The sequence below is a fragment of the Glycine soja genome, chromosome 8 (assembly GCF_004193775.1).
Source record: "Glycine soja cultivar W05 chromosome 8, ASM419377v2, whole genome shotgun sequence".
NCBI classification, from domain to species: domain Eukaryota; kingdom Viridiplantae; phylum Streptophyta; class Magnoliopsida; order Fabales; family Fabaceae; genus Glycine; species Glycine soja.
Window position 1 is genome coordinate 2,192,108 of NC_041009.1, and position 19,195 is coordinate 2,211,302.

The 19,195-nt window shown below is 35.5% G+C and overlaps 3 protein-coding genes across 3 annotated transcripts; all 3 read left to right on the forward strand.

Annotated features, from left to right (window-relative positions):
* Window positions 1-4,710: 4,710 nt before the first annotated feature.
* On the forward strand, window positions 4,711-9,555 carry LOC114421720 (tRNA pseudouridine synthase A-like). Its single transcript, XM_028387779.1, has 9 exons — window positions 4,711-4,998; window positions 5,115-5,220; window positions 5,437-5,621; window positions 6,099-6,244; window positions 6,715-6,806; window positions 6,978-7,264; window positions 7,900-7,963; window positions 8,484-8,546; window positions 9,056-9,555. Exons 1-9 carry the CDS (start codon window positions 4,799-4,801, stop codon window positions 9,245-9,247), a joined length of 1,335 nt encoding a protein of 444 aa, XP_028243580.1. The 5' UTR covers window positions 4,711-4,798; the 3' UTR covers window positions 9,248-9,555.
* A 1,119-nt stretch (window positions 9,556-10,674) lies between these two features.
* Window positions 10,675-13,238, forward strand: LOC114424682 (pollen receptor-like kinase 1). Its single transcript, XM_028391540.1, has 3 exons — window positions 10,675-11,459; window positions 11,579-12,172; window positions 12,284-13,238. Exons 1-3 carry the CDS (start codon window positions 10,793-10,795, stop codon window positions 12,919-12,921), a joined length of 1,899 nt encoding a protein of 632 aa, XP_028247341.1. The 5' UTR covers window positions 10,675-10,792; the 3' UTR covers window positions 12,922-13,238.
* A 1,876-nt stretch (window positions 13,239-15,114) lies between these two features.
* On the forward strand, window positions 15,115-19,018 carry LOC114421107 (U-box domain-containing protein 35-like). The gene is made up of 10 exons (XM_028386905.1): window positions 15,115-15,371; window positions 15,546-15,664; window positions 15,795-15,916; window positions 16,025-16,248; window positions 16,332-16,392; window positions 16,646-16,934; window positions 17,120-17,221; window positions 17,324-17,734; window positions 17,824-18,603; window positions 18,695-19,018. Exons 1-10 carry the CDS (start codon window positions 15,194-15,196, stop codon window positions 18,776-18,778), a joined length of 2,370 nt encoding a protein of 789 aa, XP_028242706.1. The 5' UTR covers window positions 15,115-15,193; the 3' UTR covers window positions 18,779-19,018.
* The last annotated feature ends 177 nt before the right edge of the window (window positions 19,019-19,195 follow it).

Here is a 19,195-nt window from a genome sequence, read left to right on the forward strand (position 1 = left end):
GCTCCTCCTCTGGTTGCTCTGTTAGGGTTCTTGTGCGTCAGAAAAGAAAAAGGGGCAGAAGTGTTTTGTAAAAGCTGCTCTAGGTTAACATTTTGTTTATATAGTGGAGATTTATGACCTAATTATATTTTTATTTATTTATTTATTTATTTATTAACTTATTACTGTATTATTTATTTATTAAAAAAAACGACTGTTACACATGCAGTTGCCTCCAAAACGGGAGAGGATTATTGAAAAATAAACATCAAATAAGTATAATATATTGATAAGGTATGGTACTAGAGATACCCAAATACAAGTATCATGCAGGAGATCACCTCCTTGGTAACCCATATTAACAACATATATGTGTAAATATAAGTTAACCCGAGAACTATAACAAAAGTTTAGTCTTATCCCCTCCTACCCAACAACTCCAAAACAAAGTCACCCTACCCCAAATTGTTTATACCCACCCTGTACATTTAACTCATCCAATCCATTTATCCTCCTCCTAGCACGAAAGCAAGCATGTTTGAATATTACTACATCACTGTACATATGAGAATTTAAACCAAGGTGATAAAGAGCTCAACCAAGACCAAACTTAAAACATAATATCCTGGACTAAAAGCTTCCAATTTGCAACTTGTTGATTAAAAACACGACTGTTCCTTTCTTTCCAAATGCAAAAAATTATTGTGCACCACACTACCTTCCAAATCTGACTTTCCTTGTGTGATCTCCCCAAATCTGAATTTAGCCAGAAGTGACCAACTACAAAGTTCGGTGCAGCGTAGGCAAAGTTTGGTGATGTCCAACTGTAGCAAGCATTTCATACCTTGACAATAAAGTCGCAAGAAATTAGCAGATGTTGAGAAACTCAAGATGTTGAAGGCATAAAGGACATAACAAATCGTCTCCTTCCCAATAATATTTCTTTTGAAGAGGTTGTCTTTGGTTAGTAGTCTTCCCCTTATAGATCTCCAAATGAGAAAAGCCACTCTGGCGGATATTTCTACCTCCCACACTTCCACAAAGGTAGAGTCCAGCTTCTCTAGCTCAATATCTCCAAAGCGTAATTTATAAGTCGAATTTAAAGAATAACTAACTACCTGAAGCATTCTCCAACCAGAACCAAGAGTCTAAGAACTCTTTTTGTACCTGCACATTACACAAAAAATGGTTAAGTTGTAAAATAAGTTCACTCTCTCACCCAAAGGGTGTTCTTCTTCATCTAAATGACCAACACCACCTATCCTCCCTTCACGTACCCATTTTTCCCACCACCACCACCTCCTTTTGTTCCAAAAGAAGGAATAATCTTGGAAACTGGTTTGCCAAACTTTCCCCATTAAGCCAGTATCCTCCCAAAATCTAATTTTATTTGTCACCCCTACTTTACAAAAAATACCTTTGTCAAACCAACCTTGTCTACAAAGGCCACCACGATCTTTCTTAAGGTCCCACAAAACTCTACATAGTAGAGTTTCCCTCCCTCAAAATGTTATGCCAATCACCATATATAGACGCTAAAACTTCCCACCATAGACCTTCATCGCAATGAAAAAGATACCATCTTCGTTTTCCCAAAAGTGCTTCATTGAATTTGTCAAAAAAAATTTACCCCTAATCCTCTCGTTTTTTTGCTTTTGCAAATCATGTCTCATTTCACCCCAGCAATCTTTTTTGTTATCATTATTTGCACCCCACAAAAATATTCTTTGAATTCCCTCTAATGTAGAGTTAACTTCCTTAGGAATTTTAAAAAATAAGAGGTAAAACAAAGGAAGCCTGACCACCAAAAGACACATTTTTATGCTTCTAAAGGGTTAATCTCATTTGAAATTTTTGTATGACGAGTTGTCACATCATTGTCCTATGAGGATTCACCCTAATAAATAGCCCTAAATGTGAAAATGGGAAGGAATTCAACATACTAGAATACCTCTCCACCACTCCCTTGTCCAATCCAATTTCACCAAAGCTACTCTGATGAAAACTTACACCTAGTTCGGAAACTAATTCAAATAATCTAAGAATAACTTTTATAGTGAAAACATTTGTCACATTCACCTCTCCAACGAATATTGTGTCATTGGCATATTATAGCAAATTTATCTCACACTCATTTTTGTCTACAACGTATCCCTCAAACAAGTTTTTGTGTCTAGCTTTCCTCATTAATTCAATCAATCCCTCCACCACAACCAAAAATGAAAAGGGGGCTAACGAGTCTCCTTGATGAAATCCTTTAGAACATTTGAATTCTTGAGTTGGACGTCAATTCACCAACACCAAAGCCCAATATGATTGAAGACATCCCTTAATCCAATTAATCCATGTACCATGAAATCCTAATTGAGGTAACATATAAAATAAAATCTCCCATGATATCGAATCATAAGCCTTTTTAAAATCAACTTTAAAAAAAAAAGACACTTCTTTGTTCTCTTCGCATCATCGACCATCTCATTTGCTATCATCACACTATGAAGAAGTTGTCTCCCTCCAATAAATGCACTTTGCCTATGATTAATAACTCTTCCCAACACTTTCTTCATCCTATTAGCTAACAATTTAGCTAATATCTTGTATATGCAACCCACAAGGGAGATATGTCTAAAATCACCTAACCCTTGAGGATTACATCACATTTGGCGATCAAAGAGATGAAAGACAAATTTGTACCTCTAGGAAGAACACCATGAGAAAGAAATTCCTCCAAGAATCTCATAATATCACCTTTAACAATTCCCACAACTCTTTGATGAATAGAAAAGTGTAACCATCTGGGTCAACTCTTTTAACTACCACAATCATTAATTACTTCATTCACCTCCTCCTCTTTGAGGAAAGAGATAAACATAAAATTGTCTTCACTGAAAAGATGACGAGAGAGGATTCATGTCCGTTAGACAAATGTTACTGGAATATAAATATTGTACGTTGATCATACAAAGCACAAGTACAATATGTTAGTTTGTTGTTAAATGTATATCATTCATTATTTGCATATTTTTTTATATAAATGTAAATATAAATATATAAGTAGTAGACTAAAATATTTGTTTAAAATAAAGACTACAATAAGTTTTAACATAATTTTATCCCGAAAAAAAATTATGTTGCAGATATTCAATTTATTAAAAGTCATTGGTACAATTTCATTTGATATATCATCCAAGCTTCATGTATGGTGGTTAAAGATGACACAAAGTGGATTTTGGGAGATGGCAACAAGTTGAGTATTTGGAAAGTCCCATCCTTGTGCTAAAAAAAATGAAGATACAAATTTAGAAGATGGCAAGGGGTTGTCTCCTAATAAGGCAACATCTTTGTGAAAAAAAAATGAGTCTAGTGTCCGGTAACATGCTTTTTTGTGAAAATCCCAGAAATTTGACTTGCATATCTTTTTTTGGGTGTGATGATGAAATGATAGTTTGGTTAGGTATTTGTCCCATTATTTAACAAACAATTCAGGATGTTGACAGATTTGAAGGAGTGTTTATTCTTGTTGCTATGACAACTTTCACAAGATAATTAATAACTCCTAGCTATAATAATTTGGTGCATTTCACGTAGATGCAACGAAGTTGTATGGAAAAATATTAACAAGGCAGTTCGTTCATGTATCTTTTTACCTTGACACTCAAGCCCTTCGTGATTGGCATCGGACACATGCATGAGACCCACAACATTCATTTCATTCAAATTCTCATAATAGTCTATCACGAACGAAACCTCATGCAAATTACTTCAAGTACAACATTGATATTGTAATATTTAAGGAAGATGTGCAATTAGGAGTACAAGATAATCAATTAAAACTAAACTATTTTTTAACCGAATCGAACCGGTTTGGTGAAATTAAATTGGACTATTTTTTCGAAATAAATTTGATTTGAATCGAATTGATTTGTAGAACAATAAAAATAGTTCCAAAGCAGCTCAAAACCAATTTAGTTATGAACCAATTCTTTAAAAGCAGTTTGATTCCAAATCAGTTTGACAAAAATAGTTCATCCCAGTTCAATTTTTTTAGCAAGATTTTTTGTCCTTGTATATAACAAATGTTTGGCTAATGACAGAAGATAAACTGCATTTTTTAAAATATTGTCCTATAAAATTAAATTCTCAATCACATAGGACAATATTTTCGAAAATGAAGTCTTTCTTTTATGTGGGCAAAAAACTTGTTGCTACCATACTAAGCCAAAATACACGTGGAGCTCAAAAGAAGAAAACTTTCATATTGATCAATGTCAATAAATACACTATGATTTCTTATAATTAAAATAAAATTATATATGAATTTCTTAATAATAACATAGTCAAGATTAAAAAAAATAATTTAAGAAACTTACTGTTATAAAAAAAATGCTCTAACAAATAACAAAAATAATGAGTGGCGGGTTGATAACACTGTTGCAAATACAATGATTTGTATGTAAATAATTTTCTAAGGGTGTATCGTTACGGATTGTAATACACTCTTTTAATCTTTACTTTCTCCAGGCAACTTTATCCTTTATTTTTTTTAAATAATTAAAAAAAATTGAATATGACTTATTTATTTGTATTCATCTAAGCATTTTGTTTTACTTCTTTCCTTTTTAACTCTGTCACAAATAATGCAATTTTTTTTCTCTATTTCTCATTTTATTTATTTTTCCTCCTCGAAAAAGGCATCGTAAAACCTTGGGTTTAAGTGTCTATAAAAAATAAAAGAAAAGTGGAAGAAAATAGCGAAATTGATTCAGGGTTGGAATTCCTTTTGAATCCACAGCACCGTGGTTGTAGGTTTGTTTTGCCTATGCTCTTTATGCTTAGTGCTTACTCTGTTGGCATTGGCAAACATATATTCATCTGTTTCTCAAGACACCTTCAGCACCATCAACATCAATATCGCTTACTCTTTCATTCCTCCATTTCCATGAATAACCTACGCCAAACTGAAACTCACGTGCATTACAACCACACTCATCCCTCCAAATACGCAAGATGGACCGCTAGGTAACTAACTCTCTTCTTTTTATTTCCATTTTATATTAATTTGACATTGATTTGATGCCAACCTTCTAATTGTTCTCTTTAATTTGATTGCAATTGGTGTTATTTGGGTTTCACAGAGAGAGCTTCGAATTTATGTATGCAAGGCCTTGGCAACGAGTAAATGATTTTTACTTGAACATTGTCCGTGCCAACTTGTCTCTGCCACTTCTCTTCGGAGCCCAGGTAATTTTGTAATTTTCCTTCTTTTAACATTTGAGCCCTAACTTTCTAATTTCGATTCCATGTCTTCAATATAAAAGCAATGCTATCTTATTTTGAAGATCGTGAATCGTGATACTGCATGCTGCTATCTCCTTGTACTTGAAAATTATGCATGATTAGGTGTGTGGGGTATTGCCTTTAACTATTTTGTATGTTAATTTCGTGACTTTCTATCAGACACTTGTTGTTGATCACAATGATACTGGAATTGCAGCACTTTCTGGTTCAAGTGAGTTGGAAAGTGTTGCATCTGAGGATCGCAGTGGGAGGTGGGCAAGGACAACCTTTAAAATCATTCTTTCGTATCACGGGGGTTCATTTGATGGGTGGCAAAAGCAGCCAGGCTTGAACACCGTCCAAAGGCATGTTGCTCTTCTTACAAATTCTACAGTCTTGTGCATATTTCAAATGGCATATCTTAGGAAGCATCATTGATTTGTGCAGGACTCTTACGAATAGTTGAATGTGATGCTTTTTTCTTGTTACAGAATTAAAAGACAAGCACATTGTGGTTTCCATTACACATAGCATGCCTTTACCAATTAGCTTTCTCTGTTTGTACTTTACTGTTACGCGTATAAAAAATCCATGACCTATTATTTGATCCTTACATTGCATATTGATATATTTGAGAAAACTGGGATAAAATTGAACACAGTTTTTCATTTGTATCTTCCTTTACTGCTTTATGCCCCCACTTCTGGATTAAGCATACATGCCTTTTATTTTGTAACTATATTAACATGTATGGTAGTCAAAATGAACAAGTATGTTAGTCAATTATCTTTTTATTGGATGATCATTATGCTTCTTGCTCTTGTACTCATTTCTTCATGCAGCATAGTTGAAGGGTCACTTGGTAAATTTGTTGATGAAAAGAAAACTCAACTGCTCAAGGACAAAGGTTTGCCTATTGAAGGTTGTGCTATTGTTGCTGGTCGTACAGACAAAGGAGTGACAGGCCTTCAACAAGTCTGTTCTTTCTGTAAGTCATTTCCCTGTTCTTAGCAAGGCTTTTGCTATGTCAAGCCTTTGTATATATGAATTGTCACACCCTCTGATTTCAGCATGTAAGAATTTTTTATAGAAATCATTTATAACATATGAAATACTAACTAAAGCCTGGTATCAAATTTGAAAGAACCAAAGAAATCCTTCTTCATTTCTTCAGTAGAATGTTCCCATGTTCTTATGTATGGAATCAAGAACACTAAAGCATTTTTGCATGAACACAAGTTATAGCCTTGGAGGAAGTAGCTCTAATTATGCATGGCTATATTTTTCAATGTATTAAATTATTGTTATGCCATGAAAGGAAATAAAATGTTCAGAAGTTGCATAATTTTTTCCCAACTATTGAGGCATGCAGGGTTGGTGGGTGAGTGGATTCATGTTTATCATTCTTTGGTTTTGGTTAAGCCTTTTTGCCCCTGATCTAGGGTTCATTATACACAGACACTTGGAAGAAGGATGTTAAACCAAGAGATATTGAGGATGCTATCAATCATGCAGCACCAGGAAAACTTAGGGTCATATCAGTTTCTGAGGTAATATCCTTAAGTAATCTGCAATGTGAAGCTAATATTCAATAGAATTATCAATTGCCTTGAATCCAAAGAAAAAAGAAAACGAAAATAAAAATATGGCTTGCAGAATTGAGTTCTTTGATCTTCACACTTCGCAAAATAGTTAATCTGATAAGGTGTGACTTATTGTAGGTGTCACGTGTCTTTCATCCTAATTTCTCTGCCAAATGGAGGCGTTACCTTTATATTTTTCCACTCACCAATGGAGGGTATACTGACCAAAGTAGTGACAATGGGGAGTTTTATGACAGTTTTAAATATAATGAAATTCATGATTCTGCCAGCAAGGATGAGTTAGAAAACGAAAAGAAATCCTATGCGTTCAGCATAAGCAAGGTAAATCGGCTTTTGCGAAAATTAGAAGGAAAATTGTTATCCTACAAAATGTTTGCCCGTGATACAAAAGCTTCAAGAAATGAGTAAGAACTTTATTCTTGAATTTCTATCTCTGCTCACTTCATTATCTCATTCATTTGCAGTGCACATTATAGAAACTACCACATAATATTTTTGGGAGGGGTAGAAAAATTTAATGGTTGTGTGATTATTATTTGGAATTGAATCTTAAATTATTTCCATTATTTCAGATGAAACAAATTTAAGTGGTTGGCTTTAGTTTGTGAGCACTAAAGGAATAGTTGGCCCACATGTTAGAAATATAATATATAGAAATCATTCATGTGTCTTCATCTAACAAAGCTTTTGAGATAGTTGATTCATAAGATCGCATCAAAGCCTTCATGACCAAGAGCTCTAGAATTCAATTCTTTCTTCCCTTATTCTTCTAATAAAATAAGTCTAATTTCAGCCCAAAGTAGGTGGGCCTATGCATGCAATTATTCATTTTCCATGCTTCAAGGCTGAAAGGGCTCTTGCGTGAGGGAGCATGCTAGAAATATAATATAAAAATCATTCATGTGTTTTCACCTAATAGTTTAAGCTTTTGAGATTGCTGTTGAATGACACCACTAACATATTTGGTTGGTGTTATGATGACTTATAAGAGGGAAATTATCATTTATTCAATTGGCTTATGACTGTCATTCTGTTTCAGTGGTCCACCAACTGAGTGTTTTGTTTACCATGCTCGAGCTATGGAAGTCAAACTGCCTGCAACTGTGAGTGCCATGTAACCTTTTTCTGGGTCTTACCTTTATCTCTTTTTTTTGTTGCCCACAATTGTTATTCTATAATTGAAATTATTTGAGCTTGTGTGGCTCTTGGTATGTGTGGTTAAGTTTGTTGATGTGGCTTACCCCAGATTGGCTACATTGCTTTGGCCCAAATATGGATAGTTAGTTACTTACATGATTTGTCACTTCACTTTCTTCCCAAGCACATGTAGTTTTAGCAAAAATGTTTTTCCACTGGTTTTCTAATTAAATATAGTAACATATCAAAAACTATCCTTATGTTGGGGTTTAGCTGTTTAAAAGCTGTGTGAATTCCTGTGTCTTTAACTACATGTGTGTTTATTGCATCATCTAAGACGTCTTTCAAATCATTTGTCGCCCCTAATGTCAAATGTAATTCAATCACTTCTAGCTATGATTTCACTGACTCCTTAGATTTACTGTGTACTTTGTTTATTGAGAGAAAAGCTATATTTATGTTTGATTTCACTTGTGACATTTTTAGGATCATGGAGAAGAAACAAATGTTATGTGCGTTGAGCTGGTAGCTAATCGCTTTTTGCGTAAGGTAACTGTTGTGTTTTTGCTTTCCTTAGCGGAAACATAAACATTGAAGGTTTTGGCTTCTCTTGGAACTTTTACTAAATATAGATATAAGGAAATTGTTAATGCAAAAATGAAAACTAAAGCACCATAAGTTTGATTGCAAGGTTAATGTAACTTAATATGAATAGAAGTTGATATATTAACATGGCTTGATATTATAACAAGTTGATATTCCAAACAAAGATGAATCAATTTAAAGACACAAGCTTTATCCTTCTACCGATAGAAGGTTTTTCTATTTCCCTGATTGCTTTCTGGCACATAGCTTGTCTTCGATAGTCCCTTTATCCTCAATAATATTTGCAAAAGTACCGTTCTCTTATGTTTTCTCGTGAAAATCTCAGTCTTAATTCCTCTCAGTAAAATAATTGGCGTGATAATTTGGGCTAAAACTTGCCGCTTCTGTGGCATGTGTATTTATTTGTTTATTTTCACTCGCTGACTTAGTTGAGGCTTATCATATTTTTATAGATGGTTCGAGTGCTTGTGGCGACCTCAATTAGAGAAGCTGCTGCTGGTGCTGAAGATGATGCATTGATAAAGCTCATGGATGCCACATGTAGGCGTGCTACTGCTCCTCCAGCACCCCCTGATGGTTTATGTCTAGTTGATGTAGGCTATACTGAATTTGAGCCCCAAAAATGCTTCATTCTGATAGAGTAAAGCTTCGCTGAAGTCGTAGAAATCTTTCATTTGATGGAAACAAGTGGTAATTAAGCCCATATGTCTACTAGGTTCCTAACCAAGTTTATAGAGTCAGTCACACATTTGCAGAGTTTAATCCAGGGCTGCATTTTTTATGCAATAATATGCAATTGGATCTTCCACTTGTAATGATTACGAGTCGCTCCAGCGATTAAATTGTATTAGATTACTAAAAATTGGCATCTTGACTCTCCTTTTCTGTACACCTACATTTTTATTTATTGTTTTCTTAAGCATGCAGCTGAAATTATCGCCTTTTTTAAGTTGCTTTTCCTTGTGATATGTGTGTATGGTTTTGTCCCTCTATTCTCATGTGCACTATATAACTTGGAATGGTTTTTTACTGGAAATCTAAGACGTTATTGATGGTATGTTTAGTTTAAGTTAATTTTAGAGATAAATATTTTTTTTTCCAGTTTTATCAGAATTTTTTAAAACTTTTTGAAATAAACTCGTATAAACGCGTATTTACTAACTTGATAATGTATATGCAAGTATATATTGTAGAAATGTTATTGGTCATTTCACCTTTTATCAACTCAGCGAGTGTTGATTTTCAGCTTTGAAATTCCAATCCAGCTAAGTGCAAGGAAAATATTGATATTATACATTTTAATACTAACGAGTAACGATTAATTAATGATAGGTGTCATATACACTAGCAATGACCTCCCTCTAAAAATTGTTTTTCAGTTAATATAAAAATTGATATAATATTTTATATAATTATTTCTCTATTTCTTTTTTGTATATACACATTTTAAAATCCATTTGAAAATTAAAAGAAATAACCCATTTTATACTTCAAAAACATTATATTCTTCAAAATATTTTTCAGTGGGCCGGGGCTATTTATAATTTTTCATACTAATTCTTTTTGTAATCAGAAATAACTGTCATTACCTACCACGTTTGGCTGATAGAAAATGGGAATTATTATTTGTGCACCAATGCTTGGTCCTGGTCCTGGAGTGGACTATGTTCTAGAGAGTAGGGTTAAGTGGATCAGATAATTATGAAGCTTATATATATAATTGTAGATGAACCTGGACGAACATTTTGTAATGCATGCATGCATGCATGCACGGTTTGATGATTGATGATGTTAGTGGGAGGGAGTGTAACGTTGTAGGGCGAGATGTTTGGTCAAAGTAGAGTCATGAGAACAGAAAAGGAAGGCTTAAAAATAGGGATGGAAAAGGGTGCTGCGCAAAGTTTTAATTAAGGGCTCTCCGGGTCCTTCTCATGCAATGCAGCCAATGAGGGACTTGGTCAACCTCTCCCTCTCTGAAATTATTCCTTTTTTTCTATCTCCTATTCTTGGCTTTCCTTTTCTAATTTCCAATGCTATCAAAGCTTTTCCATGCCCCAACTCTTCATTTTTCTTCTTCTTTTTCTTCTCCACCCCTATCATCATCTTCATCACCTTCTCTCCCCATTGCGAAGCTGTCCCTTCTTCAGGGCGCGCACGCCGCCCCTAGTGCCTATAGCTCTTCACTAGCTATGGCACTAAGCGGTTGGCATTCTTGGATAATACTATTCATCTACCTTTCACCACATCTCATTGTTCTTCCTTCTTTTGGAGCTTCTGACTCTGAATTGCTCCTTAACGTCAAGCAAAACTTGCAAACCAACAATCAACAACTGTCCTCCTGGAACGCTTCGGTTCCTCCTTGTTCCGGTGGCCATTCCAATTGGCGCGGGGTTCTCTGCTACGAAGGAAAAGTGTGGGGCATTAAGCTTGAGAACATGGGGCTCAAAGGGCTCATTGATGTTGACTCTCTCAAGGGCTTGCCTTATCTCAGAACGTTGAGTTTCATGAACAATGATTTCGAGGGTGCATGGCCAGAGATTCAACATTTGATTGGTCTCAAGTCTATTTATCTTTCCAACAACAAGTTTTCTGGGGAGATTCCTTCCAGAACTTTTGAAGGGTTGCAGTGGCTGAAGAAGGTTCATTTGTCCAACAACCATTTCACCGGTGCTGTTCCAACTTCCCTCGTGTTGCTGCCGAGGCTCATAGAGTTGAGGTTGGAGGGAAACAAATTCAATGGCCCCATTCCATATTTTAGTTCCCATAACAAATTGAAATCATTTAGCGTAGCTAATAATGAGTTGAGTGGCCAAATTCCTGCCTCCCTTGGAGCCATGCCAGTTTCTTCCTTTTCTGGTCAGTACTATAGTCACTCATTAACATTTCAATTATTAATATATAACATATATGTTGACATGACACTAGAGCATATATATCGCATGAATATTCTAATTAAATGATGAGCATTCATGCAGGTAATGAAAGGTTATGTGGAGGCCCATTGGGAGCATGTAATTCGAAGTCCTCGACATTGAGCATTGTTGTGGCTTTGGTGGTTGTTTGCGTGGCAGTGATTATGATCGCAGCAGTAGTATTATTCAGCCTTCACAGAAGAAGAAAAAATCAAGTGTCAGTAGAGAATCCAGCCTCTGGGTTCGGGGGTAATAAAGGACGTGTGAGGGAATTGGGTAGTGAAAGTATGAGGTCAACAAGGTCAATAAGCTCCAACCACAGCAGAAGAGGGGACCAAATGAAGCTGTCTTTTCTGAGAGATGATAGGCAGAGGTTTGATATGCAAGAGTTGCTCAGAGCCTCTGCTGAGATTTTGGGTAGTGGTTGCTTCAGCTCTTCTTACAAGGCTGCTTTGTTGAATGGCCCAACAATAGTGGTGAAGAGGTTCAAGCAGATGAACAATGTCGGGAAGGAAGAGTTTCAAGAGCACATGAGAAGGATAGGGAGGTTGACCCATCCTAACTTGCTTCCTCCTGTCGCTTACTATTATAGAAAGGAGGAGAAGCTCGTCGTCACAGACTACGTTCAGAATGGTAGCTTGGCTGTTCGCCTTCATGGTACGTAATAATAATTATTATAAAAGTCAATAAACTTATATATTATTAATTAAATGACCCTTTGATTATGGTACGTAGAAATAACATGCTTAGTCTTTTGACTTGTTTCAGGACACCAATCCATTGGAGAACCAAGCCTTGATTGGCCAATCCGGTTGAAGATAGTGAAAGGCATAGCAAAAGGTCTTGAAAATCTATACAAGGACATGCCAAGCCTAATTGCACCCCATGGAAATCTAAAGTCCTCTAATGTTCTCTTGACTGAATCATTTGAGCCACTTCTCACAGACTATGGCTTAGTCCCAGTGATAAACCAGGATCTGGCTCAGGACATCATGGTGATATACAAGTCTCCTGAGTATTTGCAACAAGGAAGAATCACAAAGAAGACTGATGTGTGGTGTCTTGGAATACTAATTCTTGAGATTCTAACTGGGAAGTTCCCTGCAAACTTCTTGCAAAAAGGTAAAGGGAGTGAGGTGAGTTTGGCAAGTTGGGTGCATTCAGTTGTCCCAGAACAATGGACAAATGATGTGTTTGATCAAGAAATGGGGGCAACAATGAACAGTGAGGGAGAGATGGGGAAGCTTCTCAAGATTGCCTTGAATTGTGTTGAAGGGGATGTGGATAAGAGGTGGGATTTGAAAGAAGCAGTAGAGAAAATCCTGGAGATCAAGCAGAGGGATAATGATCAAGAAGATTTTTTTACTTCTTATGCTAGTGAAGCAGACATGAAGTCTTCAACTTGAAGAATATTGTATGTTGAGACTACGTACCTTAATTAGTTATTGATTCCTAGATTTTCTGTCCCTTTTGAAAACAATGCCACATGGCATGAATGGGAGATGGAATACCTGGGACTTTTTTCTTTCTGCTATGATCTTTCATGATGTAATAATAATCATGCATAATGCAAGAAATGAAAGAAAGAAAAAAAAATGAATGAAAAAGGGTATAATATGGGCTTGATATGTTGAAGTTGAATTATGAGTACTGATGATTAGGGTTTTGCTGGATTTTTGTATAACCAGCGTCTATCCGATGAACAGGATTGTATACAACTATATATGGACGTGGTTAATATTAACCATTTTTTGGATAAATAACGTTTATTTTTTAACTGCATTTTTTAGCTAGATAAAGTTAATCACTATTAAACATTTTAATGATAATTTTACTACACTATCAATAACTTTTAAAAAAACATGACATTATCAATTAATCATTGCGAGGAAAAATTAACACTATTATTAAACATTTCAGTAATCTCACGGCACTATAAATTTTATCAATAATTATGTATAACCATGCGAATTTATTTATTATTAATTAGTTGTGAGGTTAAAGTAATAGTATTTACACGTGTTGACGGTTGACCACGTATAATCGCTAATAACCTTGTGACACTTAAACCACTTAAGATACAAAGTTAACTACCATATGACATTTCAATAACATATGGCATTATTCACTACATATCTATAATTTTACACAATCAACTTTATTAACTCTTAACTATTTGGAAAACAAAATTAACCATATATATACACAAACTACGTGTGTTGGGTGGACGTCGAGTGCTCATATGACCTACATTACTCATTTTTCAAATTGAGTAACCAAAGGCTCGTCTTATTTCTTAAATAAAGATCAACATCCACCAAAGTTTTGTCCACACCTAACATTCACCTGAAAACATGATTAATTATATGTATAAATTAATGTTTTTTTTTTATCTTAGAGACCACATGTGTTTCCCAATCCATTAGATTAAAGACTAATCTTATTTGTATACATGATTGCTATTAACCTAAGAAAATTTTGTATATGATGAGAATCAAACACAAGTTCTTTCACTAAATAGATCGTTCTCGCTCAAGTGAATATAACGGAATCTTATATTACTTCGTCAATCCTTTGGGTTATATGCTTGATTTTATTTTATAAATGATCAACAGTAAATTATTGTAATTATATATTATTATTGATATATGATTAGGAGAGTCATGAGCTTATTGACAAATATAGAATTATTTAAATATATTTTTAAATTCTAGACAAATACTTATATGAAAAGGTTTGATTTTTTAGCTTTAAAAATAAAAAAAAAGACTAATTCTACTTTTGATCTCTTTAACTATTGTAATTATGTAACTTTGAACCTCTCATGTTCAATAAGTCGATTTTTCCTCCAAATGTCAATTAAGTCCCTTGTCATTTTGCTCCAAAAACAATGATTCTTTTTCAAAACCAACATAAGAATTAAATGAGTTTAATTCAATCGATTGAATATGAAATGTGAGTTGTTATAAATCTTTTGATACATGTTTTTGCTTTCAATAAATAAATAAAACACACATGAGAAGGACTATGTCACTTGACTTTATATATATATATATATATATATTACATAATATTAATGCACGAGAAATCAAAAGTGCACATATATTTGTTGATACTAAATAAATAATATAATATTATAAAATCTAATAAATAATAACTTATACCTTTTAATACTCCTATTTATATGTTTTAGTTATAACTTAATCTCTTTTTATTAAACATTTTCTTCTTTTATATAAAGCATGTCTATCTCATTCCTAAAACTAATTATGGCTGCTTTTGTGTCAACCTTTGTAGATCATCGCAATGTGTGCCACTTGGTGATGGATGGAACATACACAAGATGTTGTACGCTGGAATAGTCAATAATTTTGGAAGGTAACGATTAAGTGCGAAGCTAATAAAAGGGTTGGCAATCTGCCAACAGAACTTGAAACTTCTAATAGAGTTTCAAAGATTCCTTAAAATAGGGCTGACAATAGTCACAACTCGTTATGGTTAATTTGTACACTTACGTTTATTACTAAATTGTGTCTTTGAAAGCTTCGTATATAACCTATCTCCAGGAGAATCCAAAACTAACTAACACGAACAGAAAAACCAAGGCTTCCAGAGACAAATTGTTCTAGCCAATTTGTCTCGAACATCATTTTGTTTCAGCTAGAAAATAATTCAAAGATGTCAAGGTTGATTCAAGAGAAGAAGCTAGGTGCAGGACGTGTTGTGGCAGTGGCAATTGAAAACAACAAAACAAGCCAATATGCAGCGAAATGGGCAGTTGACAATCTTCTTCCAAAAGACCAAGCTCTCCTATTGGTCCATGTCAGGCAAAAAGCATCTTCCATTCCTACGCCAAGTAATCATTAAATCTCTATCTGCCTATAATATCTTGATTCAAATATGGAAGGCCAATTTTGTAACCTTTATGTGCACATGAGCATTGGTCGTTTGATGTTCTAAGGCCTTTTTAATCCAAATAAATACTTTGCGACACACATTAGTGACTTGAATTGAATGATTATGAATGCAGCGGGAAACCTTGTATCCCTTGATGGCAACGATGATGTGACCAGAGCATACATGCAACAAATGGACAATGAATCTAAGGAGCTTTTCGCTTCATTTCGTGTCTTCTGCAATAGAAAGAGTGTTGGTTCTTACACATTATTACTCCTTTTCATTTCCATCTTTCAACAATTAAATTATCATATAAGTCTTTTATTTTTTTCTTAATTGGTTTCCTTTTCAATGTCTTTTTTTTTTTTTTAATTCACAACAGATACAATGCAAAGAAATCTTATTGGAGGACATGGATATAAGTAAGGGATTAATAGAAGGTATTTCTAAGTATTCGGTGGAGCTTCTGGTACTCGGGGCAGCTTCAAGGAGTGGTCTTGTGAGGTAATAATGTTCCTTCCTGATCAAACCACGGAAGCATCCTATTTTTGATGAATTACGTGTTATTTGTTTCGAGAAGAACATTAATTTTGATTTAATTGTTTATTACAGAAGATTTAGAATATCTGATATTCCAAGTGCCGTGTCCAAAGGGGCACCACCATTCTGCACTGTGTACATTATTGCCAAAGGAAAAATCTCATCTGTGAAAACTGCAACCGCTCCACTAACTGCTAAACCTTCAACCCGTAACAATACAATGCAGCCGCTGCAGTCTTTCCAAACTCCTGAGAGAATGGATACACAAATAACACGTAACCCCATCCCACCACGATGTATGCCAATTTCTCTTTAATATCTCATTGTTTAATTTTTTTTTAAAATTTTTTTTTGGTAACATTATTTTTATCTATGACAGCATCAACGGAGAAGCCATCATACATCGTTCGCCAGCTACCATCAAATGAAGACGAAATCATGTAAGTACCTCATGAATCCTTAGTTGGAGTGACACAATTATGTGATTGGAGTAGAAACCTTGTATGTTTAAAGTTCAAAATCACATAAGCTATAATGATATCATTACCATGCAAGAAACATAAGAATGCTAATTACAAATATCAATATGTTCTACAATGAAGATGTACATGAGAGTTGGAGATGGATGAATTTTTGAGCTTCAGACAGATTTCAGGGCTTACTGAGAGAACTAACTTGATATTCTATGAACAGATCACCATTCACAAGACCAGGTAGAGGAAATTGCAGATACGAGTCCACAATCCCCGACTCTGATATTTCATTCGTGAGCAGTGGAAGGCCAAGTGTTGATAGGCTGTTCCCTTCAATGTATGATGATATGGACTCTGGAATGAACACTAGGCTTTCAACAGGCTCAGATTTTGATGTCAGAAGCTTTGGTTCTTCATTCTCAGGAGCCAAGTCAATTGATCATGGTGACTACTCATTCAGTTCACAAGACAGTGGGACATCGATGTCATCGTCAATGTTTTCAGCTTCGGTAAGCTAATCAATATGGTTAACTCATCCACCTTATTGGCATGCCAAAACACCCATGATTGGTGTAGCATGACTTTTGCGTGCCTTTCTAACTGTGTCAAGATAAAGTTTGAGGCTCTATGGCATACTCTAGAGATATTTACATAGCAGGACAAGATTTAACAAATGTCTTGTTTGAAATTATAGGAGGAAGTGGAAGCTGAAGTGAGGAGACTGAAGCTAGAACTGAAGCAGACAATGGAAATGTACAGTTCTGTATGTAAGGAAGCTACGACAGCAAAGCAAAAGGTACCTAACATGCAAGTTCTAAAAATATTACTGCCATGTCATAAAATTGTTAAATGTAATCTACAAATCACTTACTGACTAATTGACACTATTCTCCAACAGGCACTAGAACTTCAGCGTTGGAAAGTGGAAGAACAAAGGAAATTGGAAGACACACGATTAGCTGAAGGAACAGCATTGGCAATGGCTGAGAGGGAGAAAGTAAAATGTATGGCTGCCATGAAGTCAGCAGAAACATCTCGAAAAATTGCAGAGTTGGAAGCACAAAAGAGAATAAGTGTAGAATCTGAGCATAAGAAGAAGAACGTGGATATCCTTTCACATAGTCCAGTCAGGTACAGAAAATACACCATAGAGGAGATAGAAGAAGCAACAAAATTCTTTTCCAACTCTCTCAAGATCGGCGAAGGTGGTTATGGACCAGTCTACAGGTCTGAACTAGACCACACGCCAGTTGCAATAAAAGTGTTAAAACCAGATGCAGCTCAGGGACGTTCACAGTTTCAGCAGGAGGTATGAAAATGACTATATATAAAAACAAGTACATGATTTGTACCCTATAGTTGAATTGAATCAATGAATTTGACATTGGGTGCATGCAGGTTGAAGTGCTAAGTTGCATAAGGCATCCAAACATGGTTCTCCTCCTTGGAGCATGCCCAGAGTTTGGCTGCTTAGTGTATGAGTACATGGCTAATGGAAGTTTGGATGATTGCCTCTTCCGGAGAGGCAACAAACCAGCCCTTCCCTGGCAACTAAGATTCCGAATTGCTGCGGAGATTGCCACCGGACTCCTTTTCCTACACCAGACAAAGCCCGAACCACTGGTGCATCGCGACTTAAAACCGGGAAACATTTTGCTCGACCGTAACTATGTGAGCAAGATCAGTGATGTGGGATTGGCAAGGCTTGTCCCTCCTAAAGTCGCAGACACAGTAACACAGTATCGCATGACATCAACCGCTGGAACTTTCTGTTACATTGACCCTGAGTATCAGCAAACAGGCATGCTGGGAATCAAATCTGATGTTTACTCACTTGGGATCATGCTTCTGCAGATGATAACAGCAAAGCCACCAATGGGTTTGACTCACCATGTTGGAAGATCTATTGAGAACGGGACTTTTGCGGATATGCTTGACCCGGCCGTTGAGGACTGGCCAGTTGAACATGCCTTGCATTTCGCCAAGCTTTCATTGGCATGTGCAGAGATGAGAAGAAAAGATAGACCTGATCTTGGAAAAGTTGTGTTGCCTGAGCTCAATAAACTCAGAGATTTTGCTGATGAAAACATGCCCATGATGATGTTGTTTGGTATGCCCACTGGATTCACTCCCAGAAACAACTACAATTACTCAAACTCCTCCTTTTCCTCAGTTCAAGTGAGTCACCATCACACTCATAATTAAGTCGTTTAATTTCTTCACCTTATATTACAGTCATTAACATCACATTTTTTTTCTTTTTTTGTAGGACTCCATGAGTGAATCCCAGTCGATGTCAGGAATGTCCGGATATGAAAGCCACTCAAGCTCATCGTCAGTAGGGAGAATGTAAACTGCACTTAATAATGCTTTGATGCACAAAATATGTTACAAGTGGACAATGAGGCAGCAGGTTTAACAGCAGCATGATGACTTCGCAACAAGCACTTCCAAGCCTAGTTTTAGTTTAGTTTGTCTTGAAGAAACTGGAGAACGTATCCAACTAGAACTGTAACTGCTCAAGTGTATGTAGCGATTTTTTGTCAATATATAAAAAAAATCCATGGCCAAGTTTGATTAGCTTTCAACTTTATTCAACCGAATGCAGTGGTTTTCTAAGGTTTAACCTCGTTGCATATACTAAAGGACAAATCTTTTCATATAACTTGCTGGTTTTTAAGGACAATGAACACAAGTCACGTCTGTACTTTATTCCCTAAATTGCTATCCGCAATTTCAAATATTGATCAATGTCTGACATAGCCCAGAC